This window comes from Nycticebus coucang, chromosome 4 (genome assembly GCF_027406575.1).
Source record: "Nycticebus coucang isolate mNycCou1 chromosome 4, mNycCou1.pri, whole genome shotgun sequence".
NCBI classification, from domain to species: Eukaryota; Metazoa; Chordata; class Mammalia; order Primates; family Lorisidae; genus Nycticebus; species Nycticebus coucang.
The window spans coordinates 22,300,240-22,315,268 of NC_069783.1; the positions used below are offsets into that span (position 1 = coordinate 22,300,240).

The following is a 15,029-nucleotide window of genomic DNA, read 5'->3' on the forward strand; positions in this document are numbered from 1 at the left end:
GATCCTCTTGCCTCAGCCTCCCAAGTAGCTGGGACTACAGGCACTTGCCACAATGCCCGGCTATTTTTTGTTGCATTTGTCATTGTTGTTTAGCTGGTCTGAGCTATGTTTGAACCCACCAGCCTTGGTGTATGTGGCTAGTGCCGTAACCACTGTGCTACAGGTGTAAAGCTATTCCTTTTTTTTTTTTTTTTTTGGCCGGGGCTGGGTTTGAACCTGCCACCTCTGGCATATGGGACCGGTGCCCTACTCCTTGAGCCACAGGAGCCGCCCAAACTACTTTTTTTTTTTTTTTTTGGCCGGGGCTGGGTTTGAACCCGCCACCTCCGGCATATGGGACCGGCGCCCTACTCACTGAGCCACAGGTGCCGCCCAAGCTATTCCTTTTTTTTTGAAGACAGAGTCTCAAGCTGTTGCCCTAGGTAGAGTGCCGTGGCATTACAGCTCATAGCAACCTCCAACTCTTGGGTTTAAGCGATTCTCTTGCCTCAGCTTCCCAAGTAGTTGGGACTACAGGTGCCTGCCATAACTACCGGCTATTTTTTTTTTTTTTTTGGTTGTAGTTGTCATTGTTATTTTTTGGCGGGCCTGGGCTGGATTTGAACCCACCAGCTCCTGTGTATATGGCTGGCGCCTTAGCAACTTGAGCTACAAGTGCCGAGCTCCATTTTGTGTGTGTGTGTGTCTGTGTGTTTGAGAGACAGGGTCTTACTTGTTGTCCTCAGTGGAGTGCTGTGGCATTACATCTGACAGCAACCTCAAACTTTTGGGTTCAAGCCATTCTCTTGCCTCAGCCTCCCAAGAAGCTGGGACTACAGGTTCCCACCATAATGACAGGCTATTTTTAGAGACAAGGTCTTGCTCTGGCTCTGGCTAGTCTTGAACCTGTGAACTCAGGCAGTCCACCTACCTCAGCCTCCCACAGTGCTAGGATTACTGTACAGCACCTGGCCTTGGAAATGAGATTTTTTTTTTTTTTTTTGTAGAGACAGAGTCTCACTTTATGGCCCTCGGTAGAGTGCCATGGCATCACACAGCTCACAGCTCCAACTCCTGGGCTTAAGCGATTCTCTTGCCTCAGCCTCCCGAGTAGCTGGGACTACTAGCGCCCGCCACAACGCCCGGCTATTTTTTGGTTGCAGTTCAGCCGGGGCCGGGTTTGAACCCGCCACCCTCCGTATATGGGGCCAGCGCCTTACCGACTGAGCCACAGGTGCCGCCCGAGATTTTTTTTTAATGTTAATTTTTATGAAGAACCCTGAGTCACATTTACCTTATCATGTATTAACATCTGCTGGCATTACACTGCAAATCAGAGGGTCTTTTTTGTCTTTATCAAATCAAAAAGGCCTGCCGGATTAAGGGCAGAGTTCAGTTAATTGTCTTCTCTCCCTTGCACCCATCACTTGAGCTTTATGATGATGCTACAGAGTAAAAATGCTAGCTTTTGTAAATGAAAAAAGAAAGGCATAGTTAAATATGATGAGAACTGTAAAACTTGAAAATAATGAGAATTAAGTATTAAGCCAATGGGAAAAGGATTGTCCAGAAATTTAACATTTCTCATACGTGAGTCTTCCATTTCGGTATTTGTCTGATCTTTTTTTTCCCAACTTTAAATTTCTTTTTTTTTTTTTTTTTTTTCCATTTAGACTGCTTTTTTTTGTGTGTGTGTGTGGTTTTTGGCCAAGGCTGGGTTTGAACCCACCACCTCCAGCATATGGGACTGGCGCCCTATCCCTTTGAGCCACAGGCGCCGCCCTAGACTGCTTTTGTTTTGTTTTTTTTTTGTAGAGACAGAGTCTCACTTTATGGCCCTTGGTAGAGTGCCATGGCCTCACACAGCTCACAGCAACCTCCAGCTCCTGGGCTTAAGCGATTCTCTTGCCTCAGCCTCCCGAGTAGCTGGGACTACAGGTGCCCGCCACAGCACCCGGCTATTTTTTTTTTTTTTTGTTGCAGTTTGGCCGGGGCTGGGTTTGAACCCGCCACCCTTGGCATATGGGGCCGGCGCCCTACTCACTGAGCCACAGGCGCCGCCCAGACTGCTTTTGTTTTTAAGAACTAACCAAATAGACTCAGCGCCCATAACTCAGTGGTTAGGGCGCTGGCCACATACACTGAGACTGGCGTGTTCGAACCCAGCCTGGGCCCAAGAACTGCAACAAAAAAAAGAGCCAGGCATTGTGATGGGCGCCTGTAGTCCCAGCTACTTGGGAGGCTGAGGCAAGAGAATCGCCTAAGTCCTAGAGCTGGAGGTTGCTGTGAGCTGTGACGCCACGGCACTCTACCAAAGTGAGACTGTCTAACAAAAAAAAAAAAAAAAATGAAAATATGCCTGATAAAATTAGTATCAGTATCAAATCCTTTAATTATTTTCACATTTTACAGCTTTCATCATATTTAACTATGCCTATGACAAAAATGCATAGATTAGATATAGAAGAACTTTGGTTTTTATGAATTCTCATTTTAATTTTCAAGATTGGTAATACATATTCATCCATGCATACCAAAATATCTGGATGTGTCTTTCCAGAATGATCAGGAAATACTTCGTTTCTTTTCCTTTATTGCTGAAGGACTACTCTCTATAGAGAACTTGTTATTTCATCAGAAATTTTACTTGGGCAGTAGATGAAATTACTCAGATATGCATGATTTGATTAGATTCTGAGAACCATCTTAAAGGCTATACTTAATGTAAATTTTTATAATAATTATTTAATAATAAAGTCTTGCACAACAGAAAAACTTATATCTAACTTTGTTGTCTGAATTTTCTTAGTGCTACACCAAAAATTATTTCTAAAGCAAAGAGTATTAAAGTTGAAAATAAAAGTAATTTGTCTGCTATTCCACTGAACAACTTGGAACCTATAACTAATATACAGATCTGGTTAGCCAATGGGAAAAGGATTGTCCAGAAATTTAACATTTCTCATAGGTGAGTTTTCCATTTCAGTATTTGTCTGATTTTTTTCCCCCAAGTTTAAATTTCATTTTTTTTTTCCATTTAGACTGCAGTTGTTTTTAAGAACTAACCAAATGGTTTTACTGGGGTGAGGAATAGAAAAAGAAAGAAAATGGATAACTAAGGAATTTATTTATATATTTGTTTATTTTTTGCGGTTTTTTGGCTAGGGCTGGGTTTGAACATGCCACCTCTGACATGTGGGGCCGGCGCCCTACTCCTTTGAGCCACAGGCGCCACCCATAACTAAGGAATTTAATAATCAATTCTCTAAACATAACATGTCAACACAGTGGAATTTCTTGGACATTAATGTAGCATTTTCAGTCATTTTATGGATTTTCATTCTGGTCATTTGAGTAGAGTTCCTATTTTACTAAATATGCAATATTAAATGAATTTTTTTTAAAAAAAAAAGTGAGTGGCAGTCTCACTTTACTGCCCTCAGTAGAGTGCCGTGGCGTCACACGGCTCACAGCAACCTCCAGCTCTCGGGCTTACGTGATTCTCCTGCCCCAGCCTCCCGAGCAGCTGGGACTACAGGCGCCCGCCACAACGCCTGGCTATTTCTTTGTTGCAGTTTGGCTGGGGCCGAATTTGAACCCGCCACCCTCTGTATATGGGGCCAGCACCTTACTCACTGAGCCACAGGCGCTGCCCACCCCTACAGGTTTGATATGGATTCTCTTGCCTCAGCCTCCCAAGTAGCTGGGATTACAGACACCCACCACAATGCCTGGCTATTTTTTTGTTGTAGTTGTCATTGTTTAGCTGGCCCAGGTTTGAACCCGTCAGCCCCCCGTGTATGTGGCTGGCCCTGTAACCACTGTACTATGGGCACTGAGCCAGCACATAATGAACTTAAGTGTGTTCATCGGATGGGAGAATTCTGTCTTAAGTGCTATGATATATTTATTAATTCTCAGTTGTACATTTTTTCACATTTTAGCATCTCTGAAATGGGATGCATCCTATAATGGTTGGCCATGTGGCAATCATGACATAATTGTCTTTGCCTTAGCATCTGCCACAAACCATGCAGAACCCGTGTCAGCTGAACAAAACACCATCCCAGAGAGAGTATGGGTGCTGCTATTTTTCTTGTTGTTTGAATGCTTTTCTTTTTTTTTTTTTTTGTAGAGACAGAGTCTCACTGTACTGCCCTCGGTAGAGTGCCGTGGCGTCACATGGCTCACAGCAACCTCTAACTCTTGGGCTTACGCGATTCTCTTGCCTCAGCCTCCCAAGCAGCTGGGACTACAGGTTCTTTTTTTTTTTTTTTTTTTTTTTTTTATTTTTTTGTGACAGAGTCTCACTTTGTTACCCTCACTAGAGGGCTGTGACATCACAGCTCATAGCAACCTCAAACTCTCGGACTTAAGTGATTTTCTTGCCTTAGCCTTCCGGGTAGCTGGGACTACAGGTGCCTGTTACAACACCTGGCTATTTTTAGAGACAGTCTCACTCTTGCTCAGGCTAGTCTTAAACTTCAGCTCAAGCAATCCACCTGCCTCAGCTTCCTAGAGTGCTAGGATTACAGGCATGAGCCACCATTCCCTGCCAGTAATGGAGCTTTTCTTTTTTTTGAGATAGAGTCTCAAGCTGATACTCTGGGTAGAGTGCTATGGCATCCCAGCTCACACAATGTCAGGCTCTTGGGCTTAAGTAATTCTCTTGCCTCAGCCTCCCAAGTAGCTAGGACTACAGGCACCTGCCACGTTGCCTGACTTTTTTTTTTTTTTTTTTTTTTTGCAGTCGTAGTTGTTTAGCAGGCCTGGGCCAGGTTTGAACCCGCCAGCCCTGGTGTATGTGGCTGGTGCCCTACCCAGTGAGCTATGGGCACCACTTGTAATGGAGCATTTTTAAAAGAAATTCTAGATCACCAATACATCTGATGATACAGAGGATGGATATTATGTGGAAAAGCATATACATTACTGACTGAATCAAAAATGATTCAGAGGAAGTAAGTCTGAATAATATCCAAGTGTTTGGAATAGTTCACTTAACTATTTTAGTTTATTTACATTTTCCATTGTATGGAAGCACATGAATGATTTGATCAGTGTTTACATGAAATTAAGTCTAAAATTGCTCTTTCAATGAACATAAAATATAATTTTTAGCATTAAGGAAATACTTTGTAATAGTCTGGATTTTTAATGTTTGTTACTAAACCATAAAATAATGATGTATCTTAGAATTCGTGGCATCTTAGTTTTGGTCAACTGTGTGCTCTATATATTGCTGTTATGCACACAATGTGAGCTTGACTTTGAGCTACATTCAGGATTGCAATGATTGTGTTATAGTGGTAACAGCACCATTTTCTTTCTTTTTTGTCTGTTTGGTTTTTTTTTTTTTTGAGACAGTCTCACTTTGTTGCCCATGGTAGAGTGCTGGGGGGGTCACAGCTCACAACAACCTCCAACTCTTGGGCTTGAGTGATTCTCTTGCATCAGCCTCCCAAGAGGCTGGGACTACAGGTGCCTGTGCAATGCCGGCTATTTTTGTTGCAGTTGCCACTGCTGTTTTAGCTGGTGGGGACCAGGTTTGAACCCACCACCGTCAGTATATGGGCCTGGCACCCTACCCACTGAGCCACAGGTGCTACCCAGCAACACCATTATCATTATACTAGCTGAAATTGTACCTACACTGTGTTAACGTTTTCCTAATTGGAATTTTGAAGCAGATTTTGACTTGGTGTTTAGGAGATATAGGCTGTGACTATGTAGGATCATTGATTGGGCCATTTCTGTTCTATTCAGAGCTAGTTTAGAGCTAGATTTAGAAACTTCATACTGGGCACAGTTCCTGTGTCTCAGTGGTTAGGGCGCTGGCCACATACACCAGGGCTGGCAGGTTGAACCCCGCCCAAGCCTGCTAAACAACAGTGACAACTACAACAAAAAAATAGCCAGGTGTTATGGTGGGTGCCTCTAGTCCCAGCTACTTGGGAGGCTGAGCCAGGAGAATTGCTTAAGCCCAAGAGTTTGAGGATGCTATGAGCTGTGATGCCAGGACACTCTACTGAGGGCGACATAGTGAGACTCTGTCTCAAAAAAAAGGAACTTCAGGGGCAGGGCCTGTGGCTGAAAGGAGTAGTGCACCGGCCCCATACACCAGAGGTGGTAGGTTCAAACCCAGCCTTGGCAAAAAAAAAATGAACTTCATATTGTAGAAAATTTCAGATATATGCAAAAGCACAGAGAAGATAATGATCCCTCACTCAGTTTCCTCTGAACTGTCTTTATGCAAATATCAGACTTCATATAGTTTCAAATATTTCAGTAAATATTTCAGAATGTGTCTCTAAAAGATGTGACCAGGCCAAGTGAGGCAGTATGTGAGAGACTGAGGCAGGAGGATCACTTGAGCCCAGGAATTCCAATGGTAGTACACAATGATTGTGCCTGTGAGTAGCCACAATATTGAAGGCTGAGAAATGTACTGCAACTCCATCTCTTAAAAAGTAAAAGATGAGGGCTCGGCCCCTTATGGCTCAAGCACCTGAGCTGGCTGGTTTGAATCCAGCCCAGGCCCGCCAAACAACAATGACAGCTGCAACCAAAAAAAATAGCTGGGCATTGTGGCAGGCGCCTGTAGTCCCAGCTACTTGGGAGGCAGAGGCAAGAGAATCACTTGAGTCCAGGAGTTGGAGGTTGCTGTGAGCTGTGATGCCACAGCACTCTACCCAGGGTGGCAGCTTGAGGCTTTGTCTCAAAAAAAAAAAGAAAAGGAAAGGAAAAGATGAAAATTCTTTAAAAACACAGCATGATACCTTTACTGTACTTAAAATAATTAAATGTAATTCCTTCCTATCATCAACCAGGGGTCACCCTTTAAAAGATAGCCCAAAAAGGGCGGCGCCTGTGGCTCAAAGGAGTAGGGCGCCGTCCCCATATGCCAGAGGTGGCGGGTTCAAACCCAGCCCTGGCCAAAACTGCAAAAAAAAAAAAAATAGCCCAAATGATCAGTTATATCTTAATTTGATTGTTTTGTGTATTAACATATCCAGATACCTTCACATGTTCTTATTGCCTTAAAGTAGCTAATTCAGTTTTCTATAAAATTATGTTAATAGTTTCTGCTGTTTTACAGGGTAAGCCACATCAAAGACTTCATTGAACAATACCAAGGATATCAAAGAAGCCCTCCCTTTTCCTTGGCAACAGCTCTTCCTTTCCTCAGACTGCTAGATGAAACACTCACACTGGAAGAAGCAGATTTACAGAATGCTGTAATCATTCAGAGACTCCACAAAACTGCAGAACCTTTTAGAAAACTTACAGAGCATTGATTTTTTTATGGACTGAGTGGAAAATTTACAGAGAAATGCTGGTTGTAAGTGGGCATGCAAACTAAAGTAGAGGACAGAAAAAGTCAGATTTGCTGGACTTTTGGTTTGCCTACTGTTTACCTCTCCCGAGTTAGAAGATTTTTGAAATAAGTACAGGTTAGGAAAGTAACATATGACTAGAAAATTATATTCCATGCACTTTTTCCAAAAGCCTACTCAAAAGAAAAACAACTTATTTTCAAATACTAATTAATCAGCATCATGTATGTTAAATAGCTATATCATTTAGAATCTAAATGTGGTTTAGATATATAGCTATATCATTTAGAATCTAAATCTAAATTAGCAAATATGTTCACAGCTTCAGTCATTTAAACATTCACAAACAGCAGGCATTTATTTAAATGTTAGCTGTCTTAGTATTTTTTTTTTTTTTTTTGTAGAGACAGAGTCTCACTTTATGGCCCTCGGTAAAGTGCTGTGGCCTCACACAGCTCACAGCAACCTCCAACTCCTGGGCTTAAGCGATTCTCTTGCCTCAGCCTCCCAAGTAGCTGGGACTACAGGCGCCCACCACAACACCCGGCTATTTTTTGGTTGCAGTTTGGCCGGGGCTGGGCTCGAACCCTCCACCCTCGGTATATGGGGCTGGTGCCCTACCGACTGAGCCACAGGCGCCGCCAGCTGTCTTAGTATTTTTAAATGGCACGATACATCAAGAAATTACATGTGGCAGGTTAAAAGAGCCAATGTAATTATTTTAAAATTCAGATACAATCGAAAGGTTAGACCAGTTTTTACCGCTTCTATGCCTAAACCTCACAGTGTTCTGTTGTCATTCTGCATTGGCAAGACATACTCAGACTAATTTGGCAGGCAATAGTATCTAAGATGTATTTTCATTTAAGAATAAAATTGTGTGGCTTAGAATAATGTCAGTAATTAATCTGCCTACTCACATTTCTACATATTCTAAAGTTTTTAAAAGTTACATTCTGCCTACAGTGAACCCAGTTCATTTCCTTTTATTTCCTTTCAAAAACTTGGGATTTGTCTTTAGCTAACATTTGGGATCAGCCATTCATTTGCCACCCTTACTTAGAATCTAATGTCTATTTGTCACATTACTAATTAATGAATATTTTTATATTTCATACATCAGAGTCAACATGAATATACATTAACGGATTATTTATTATGTCTTGGTGTCACCAAGGAAAACGTGCTTTGTATCTTAGACTTCTAACTAAAACAAGTTAGACCTTAATAATTTACTGTCACATCCCCTTGCCTGCGAATAAGTTGAAGAAGCATTTTGTTTTATTTTCATAGAGGCATTTTATTTTTCAGTACGTATTACATCCCTAGAAAAAGAATCCCAGGATTTTCCCTCCTGTGTGTTTTCTTCTTCGTGGTCCATGATGCCAGCTGAAGTTGTCAGTACAATGAAACCAAACTGGCGGGATGGGAGCAGATTATTCTGCCATCTTTCTAGATCTCTGAGTTGCACATCAAACCTGGGGTGGATCACTCTACACTCGTTTAACCTGCCTGTGAGGTTCTCAACAATTTTCCCAGCTCTGTGATCCTTGATGATTTCAAATTCACCAATGTAACCATGCTTCATCATCACAGTTAGAAAGGGGACAATGACTTTGGAGCCTGGCCTTACAAGAACCTGGCATTTGCCTCTCTTTTTGGCATTTATTGTTGATCCTTCCATTTCCCCTCCTCCCCCCCTTTTGAGACACAGTCTCAAGCTGTCGCCCTGGATAGAGTGCTGTGGCGTCTCAGCTCACTCACAGCAACCTTCAACTCTCGGACTTAAGCGATTCTCTTGCCTCAGCCTCCTGAGTAACTGGGTCTACGAGTGCCCGCCATAACACCCAGCTATTTTTGGTTGTAGTTGGCATTGTTGTCTGGCAGGCCCGGGCTGGATTCGAACCCGCCAGATCCGATATATGTGGCTGGCACCCTGGCCGCTGAACTACAGGCGCCGAGCCTGTTGATACTCTTAAAGAACATCAGCCAGGACGTTCATGCACACCATTATGGTGGCATGGAAAGAGGCCAGGCAGGACTGATATTTTTGCCCTCTGCCCTAGACAGACGGAGGGCAGAGTTTCCGCACACTGGCACGCAGGCGCACACGCATCCCTTGCAGTTCAGAGGCAGGTGCAGACAGCAGCTGGGTGGAGTCCCAGATGAAAATGATTTAACAGTCGAGGAGTCTGAGGCCGTGGGGTCTACGGCGTGTGTGCCCTTAGCCCCGAAGGGCTGAAAAAGCATTTTCAATTAGAATTAAAATGAAGTATACGGGGTGGCGCCTGTGGCTCAGTTGGTAAGGCGCCAGCCCCATATACCGAGGGTGGAGGGTTCAAACCCAGCCCCGGCCAAACTGCAACCAAAAAATGGCCGGGCGTTGTGGCAGGCGCCTGTAGTCCCAGCTACTCGGGAGGCTGAGGCAAGAGAATCGCTTAAGCCCAGGAGTTGGAGGTTGCTGTGAGCTGTGTGAGGCCACGGCACTCTACCGAGGGCCATAAAGTGAGACTCTGTCTCTACAAAAAAAATGAAGTATACGACTAGGCAGCTCAGGCCTGAAATCTTAGCACTCTGGGCGGCCAAGTTGGGCGGATTGCTTGAGCTCAGGAGTTCCAGACCTGCCTAAGCAAGAATGAGACCCTGTCTCTGCTAAAAACAGGTAAGCTAGTTGGGTATGGTGGCACATGCCTGTAGTTCTGGCTACTTGGGAGGCTGAGGCAAGAGGATCAATTGCTTGAGCCTAAGAGTTTGAGGTTGCTCTACCCAGGACAACAGAGTGAGACTCTGTCTCAAAAATGAATAGATTAGGCTCCGCGCCTGTGGCTCAAGCAACTAAGGTGCCAGCCACATACACCTGAGCTGGTAGGTTAGAATCCAGCCCGGGGCTGCCAAACAATGACGACTGCAACCAAAAAATAGGCCGGCATTGTGGCAGGTGTCTGTAGTCCCAGCTACTTGGGAGGCGGAGGCAGGAGACTCGCTTGAGCCCAGGAGTTAGAGGTTGCTGTGAGCTGTGATGCCACGGTACTCTACCCAGGGTGACAGCTTGAGACTCTGTCCCAAAAAAAAAGATTCATTAATTTAATTAAATAAAGTATGCGTTGAGTGTGTGCCAAGGAACTAGGTCCCATGGCAACAGTTGTCAAACCTTTTGGTCTAAAGACCTTCGGTAAAGGTGGGGTTTATATATCAGTATTAAATTAAAAGTTTAAAATATTCATTGACATATAAATTCCTAAACATAAATAGATTAAGTGAGAAAACTGGTACTGTTTTTCTTTTTTTAAGTATCTTTCTGACTAAAGAAGACAGATGGATTTTCTTTTTTTTTTTTTTTGTAGAGACAGAGTCTCACTTTATGGCCCTCGGTAGAGTGCCGTGGCGTCACACAGCTCACAGCAACCTCCAACTCGGGCTTAGGCGATTCTCTTGCCTCAGCCTCCCCAGTAGCTGGGACTACAGGCGCCCGCCACAACGCCCGGCTGACAGATGGATTTTCATATCTGCTTCTGCACATAACATTTGATGTTACTCTTCTATAGCTTCTGGAAGATACCACTGTCCGTTCATGAGAGAATGAAAAAGAAGCAACATGTTGGTGTGATATGAAAAATATTGACTTTGAAGACTCCCTGAAGGCATCTCAGGGACCCACCCCCAGGGGTTTCTTGCCCACTCTTTGAGAACCAGTCTGTCAAAGCAGTGGTTCACAAGAATTCTCAAACCTTAGTGTAAGAATCACTTGGGAAGCTTTTCAAAAATGCCTATTCCTGCTACCTTCCCCACACGTTTATTTTATCTGAGATGGGCCACTGATAATGCTTTTTTTTTTTTTTTAGAGACAAGAGTCTCACTATTGCCTTTGGTAGAGTGCTGTGATGTCACAGCTCACAGCAACCTCCAACTCCTGGGCATAGGTGATTCTCTTGCCTCAGCCTCCTAGGGTAGCTTGGACTACAAGCGCCCGCCACAGGTCCAGCTATTTTTTGTTGCAGTTGTCGTTGTTTAGCAGGCCTGGGCTGGGTTGGAACCCACCACCCTTGTTTTATGTGGCCAGTGCCATAACCTCAAACTCCTGCGCTTAAGCAATTCTCTTGCCTCAGCCTCCCAAGTAGCTGGGATTATAGGCACCTGCCACAATGCCCGGCTACTTTTTGGTTGTAGTTGTCGTTGTTTGGCAGCCCCGGGCTGGATTCTGAACCCACTAACTCCGGTGTATATGGCTGGCGCCTTAGCCACGTGAGCGACAGGTGCCAAGCCCAGAACTGCTTTTTTTTTGCCATTTTTGGCCAGGGCTGGGTTTGAACCTGCCACCTCCCACATACGGGGCCGGCGCCCCCTTTGAGCCATAGGCGCCGCCCTCCAGATATGTATTTTTAATCTCAAGTGATTCTTGGGTGTGTGGTCGAAGTCCTGTTCTTTAAGAAATCCTGTGTGAAGCTTTTATCCTTATCCCCTGGTAGTTTGCTCTTAAAGAGAGGCTGGTGTTTGTTAACACTGAACTAGTCATGGTATGAACTTGTGCTTTACCTCCTGTAGCACAGCTAAGACATGCTGGAACACTTAATTCAAGTTTTTACTAAAGGCTCAGGAATAACAAGGGAAATGCGAACAAAGCTAGATGACCTATCTTTTGTTGATGATCTGTTTTAAGAATGGTTCCTTTCAGGTGACGCCTGTGGCTTAGTGAGTAGGGTGCCGGCCCCATATACCGAGGGTGGCAGGTTCAAACCCAGCCCCGGCCAAACTGCAACAACAACAAAAAAGCAGCTGGGTGTTGTTGTGGATAATCCCAGCTACTTGGGAGGCTGAGGCAAGAGAATTGCCTAAGCCCAAGAGCTAGAGGTTGCTGTGAGCTGTGATGCCACAGCACTCTACTGAGGACGACAAAGTGAGACTCTGTCTCAAAAAAAATAAAAGAATGGTTCCTTTCCTAGCTCCCAGCCATCTATGAGGCAGAGGTCCATCTTTTAGGAAGAGAGGGAGGACCCAGGGGAGCCTTTTCCTTTCTTTTTTTAATCCTCAGAAATGAACAACTACGTAAAAGAAAATAAATATTTATTGTCGGTAATGTTTACAAATGAGATGGTAAAATCAATGAATTTATCTTTTGGATATAAGAGGATGTTTCGTAAAGGTCTATCATGTAGCATTTTCACTTATATAATTATCAATATATGATTTTCCATATATTTCTATAAGGGATCTCTCATTGGGAATGTTTCTCATGTACCTATAGAAAATCCCCAGTGGCTCACACTGATAATCCCAGCGCTTTTGCAGGCCAAGGCCAAAAGATCACTTGAAGCCATGAGTTTGAGAGAAGCTTAGGCGATGCATTGAGACCCCTTTTCCATAAAACGATTTTTATTTATTTATTTATTTTTTTAATTTCAGCTTGCTTGTTCATTCTTCTTCGTTTGAAGTACTCTTTTTTTGTTCATTTTCTTTCTTATTTTTTTTTTTTTAATGTTCTTCCTCTGGCGATGCTCTTTCCCGTTGCCTCCCCAGAAGCTGGGATTACAGACGCCCACCACAACGTCCATCCGGCTGTTTTAGATGTTAGTAGAGATGGGGTCTTACTCTGGCTCACTGCTGCTCATACTGATCTCAAACCTCTGAGCTCAAGCAATCCACCCGCCTCGGCCTCCCACAACGCTGGAACTACAGGTGTGAGCCACCACCCCCGGCCTTCCATAAAACAATTTAAAAATGAGCTGAGCGTGGTGGCGTGCATCTATAGTCCCAGCTGCTTAGGAGGTTGAGGCATGAGGATCATTTGAATCCAAGAAGCCAGGATTACAGTGAGCTATGATTGTATCACTGCACTCCAGCCTAGGCAATACAGCAAAAGACCCTGTCTCAAAAAAATGCCTCCTTGGTGGATTTTTCAGTTATTTTATTATTGAACCAGAAGACATATTGGAAGATCTCTTGGGTAACATGTAAAATACACTCCATGAGCGGTCCCTATAGAGAGACACCTGTCATCGGGGGCAACCTTCATTTTTGTAAGGGTGAAAATTTTTGTTAATGTGAATAATATTCTCAGAGGCTTTCTTTTTTTTTTTTTTTTAGAGACAGAGTCTCACTTTATGGCCCTCGGTAGAGTGCCGTGGCCTCACACAGCTCACAGCAACCTCCAACTCCTGGGCTTAAGCGATTCTCTTGCCTCAGCCTCCCGAGTAGCTGGGACTACAGGTGCCCGCCACAACGCCCAGCTATTTTTTGGTTGCAGTTCAGCCGGGGCTGGGTTTGAACCCGCCACCCTCGGTATATGGGGCCAGCGCCTTACCAACTGAGCCACAGGCGCCGCCCCAGAGGCTTTCTAAATGAGAATTATCTGATAAAGCTTTTTGCCTGAAAGTTGAAAAGTTGTTAAATTCTCACAACAAGTTGACTTTGGAAAATAAACTGAAATTGCGCTAAGGCTGTTAATATGGAAATACATTTCTAATTTTATAATTTCTCATTTATTGATTAAATTAATATGCGTTTTCCACGTTAAAAATGTTATATACTTCTCTCATTTGGTATAATTTCATGATGTTTCGTTGTGTTGATAATGTATTATGTATGCATCTATTTCAGTGCCTTAAACTATTATGAAACAATTTTTTGCTAATGGTTAAAGAACTGTTCTCTTAAAGATGAAATACTATTCATTAAAAGGATCTGTGAAATAATTTACACTTGTTATAAAATAGTTACATGCGGACACATTTGTTATTTTTGTCAAAGTCATTCCGTTTGAGAATTAACAAACATTAGGTGCCTTCACTTTAACAGCGTTACTTTCATTTAATACTTAGAAATGTAAAAATGTGATACTTTAAATACTAACTCTGTGGTTGTGTTTATTTTTAACCATCTTGTGTGTCATGAATTGAACTAGCATGGAAACTCTTTAATAGGGTTTATGCCTTTGTTCTCTGTCTTCCTAAGTACAAACCACTTAATTAAAAAATTGCTAATCACACTAAATCCTCAACTGGAAGTGGCTTATTTAGTAGACTAATATTTTGCTCTTTGTCATTTGTTTTAAATGTCTTATTTTTTTTTTGCATAGGTAATTCATATTCATTATAGAAAATTATAACATACAGGTATACAAAAATGATCTTTAATTCACCCATGATTAGGTCGGGCGCTTTGGCTCACACCTGTAATCCCAGCACTCTGGGAGGCCGAGTTGGGCGGATCACCTGAGCTCATGAGTTGGAAACCAGCCCGAGCTAGAGCGAGACACGGCCTCTAAAAATAGCAGGGTGTTGTGGCAGGTCCCTGTAATCCCAGCTACTAGGGAGGCTGAGGCAAGAGAATTGCTTGAGCCCAGCAGTCTGAGGTTGCTGTGAGCTATGATGCTACAGCACTCTACCAAGGGTGACAAAGTGAGACTGTCTCAAAAAAAATTCACCCTTTATTCCACCAAAGATAACCACTTTTGGTGTGCATCCTTTCAGATATTTTTGTGTATCTTTAGTTTTTGTTTCTTTTTTTTTTTTTAGAGACAGTCTCACTTTATCGCCCACAGTAGAGTGCTGTAACGTCACAGCTCACAGCAACCTCCAACTCCTGGCCTTAGATGATTTTCTTGCCTCAGCCTCCTGAGTAGCTGGGTCTACAGGCACCTGCCACAATGCCCAGCTATTTTTTGTTGTAGTTTGGCAAGGGCCGGGTTTGAACCCGCAACCCTTGGTATATGCAGCC

The 15,029-nt window shown here is 43.4% G+C and overlaps 1 protein-coding gene across 3 annotated transcripts in view; it reads left to right on the top strand.

Annotated features, from left to right (window-relative positions):
• Positions 1 to 9,586, top strand: part of UBXN2A (UBX domain protein 2A) — a 38,036-nt gene extending 28,450 nt beyond the window's left edge. For 2 of the 3 annotated variants that reach the window (XM_053589170.1, XM_053589171.1), the window contains exons 6-7: positions 2,789 to 2,947; positions 7,079 to 9,586. In XM_053589170.1, the coding sequence (XP_053445145.1) occupies positions 2,789 to 2,947; positions 7,079 to 7,277 (358 nt within the window). In that variant the 3' untranslated portion in view covers positions 7,278 to 9,586. The remainder of the gene's footprint in view (positions 1 to 2,788; positions 2,948 to 7,078) is intronic. The other variant, XM_053589172.1, reaches the window with a different exon arrangement.
• The last annotated feature ends 5,443 nt before the right edge of the window (positions 9,587 to 15,029 follow it).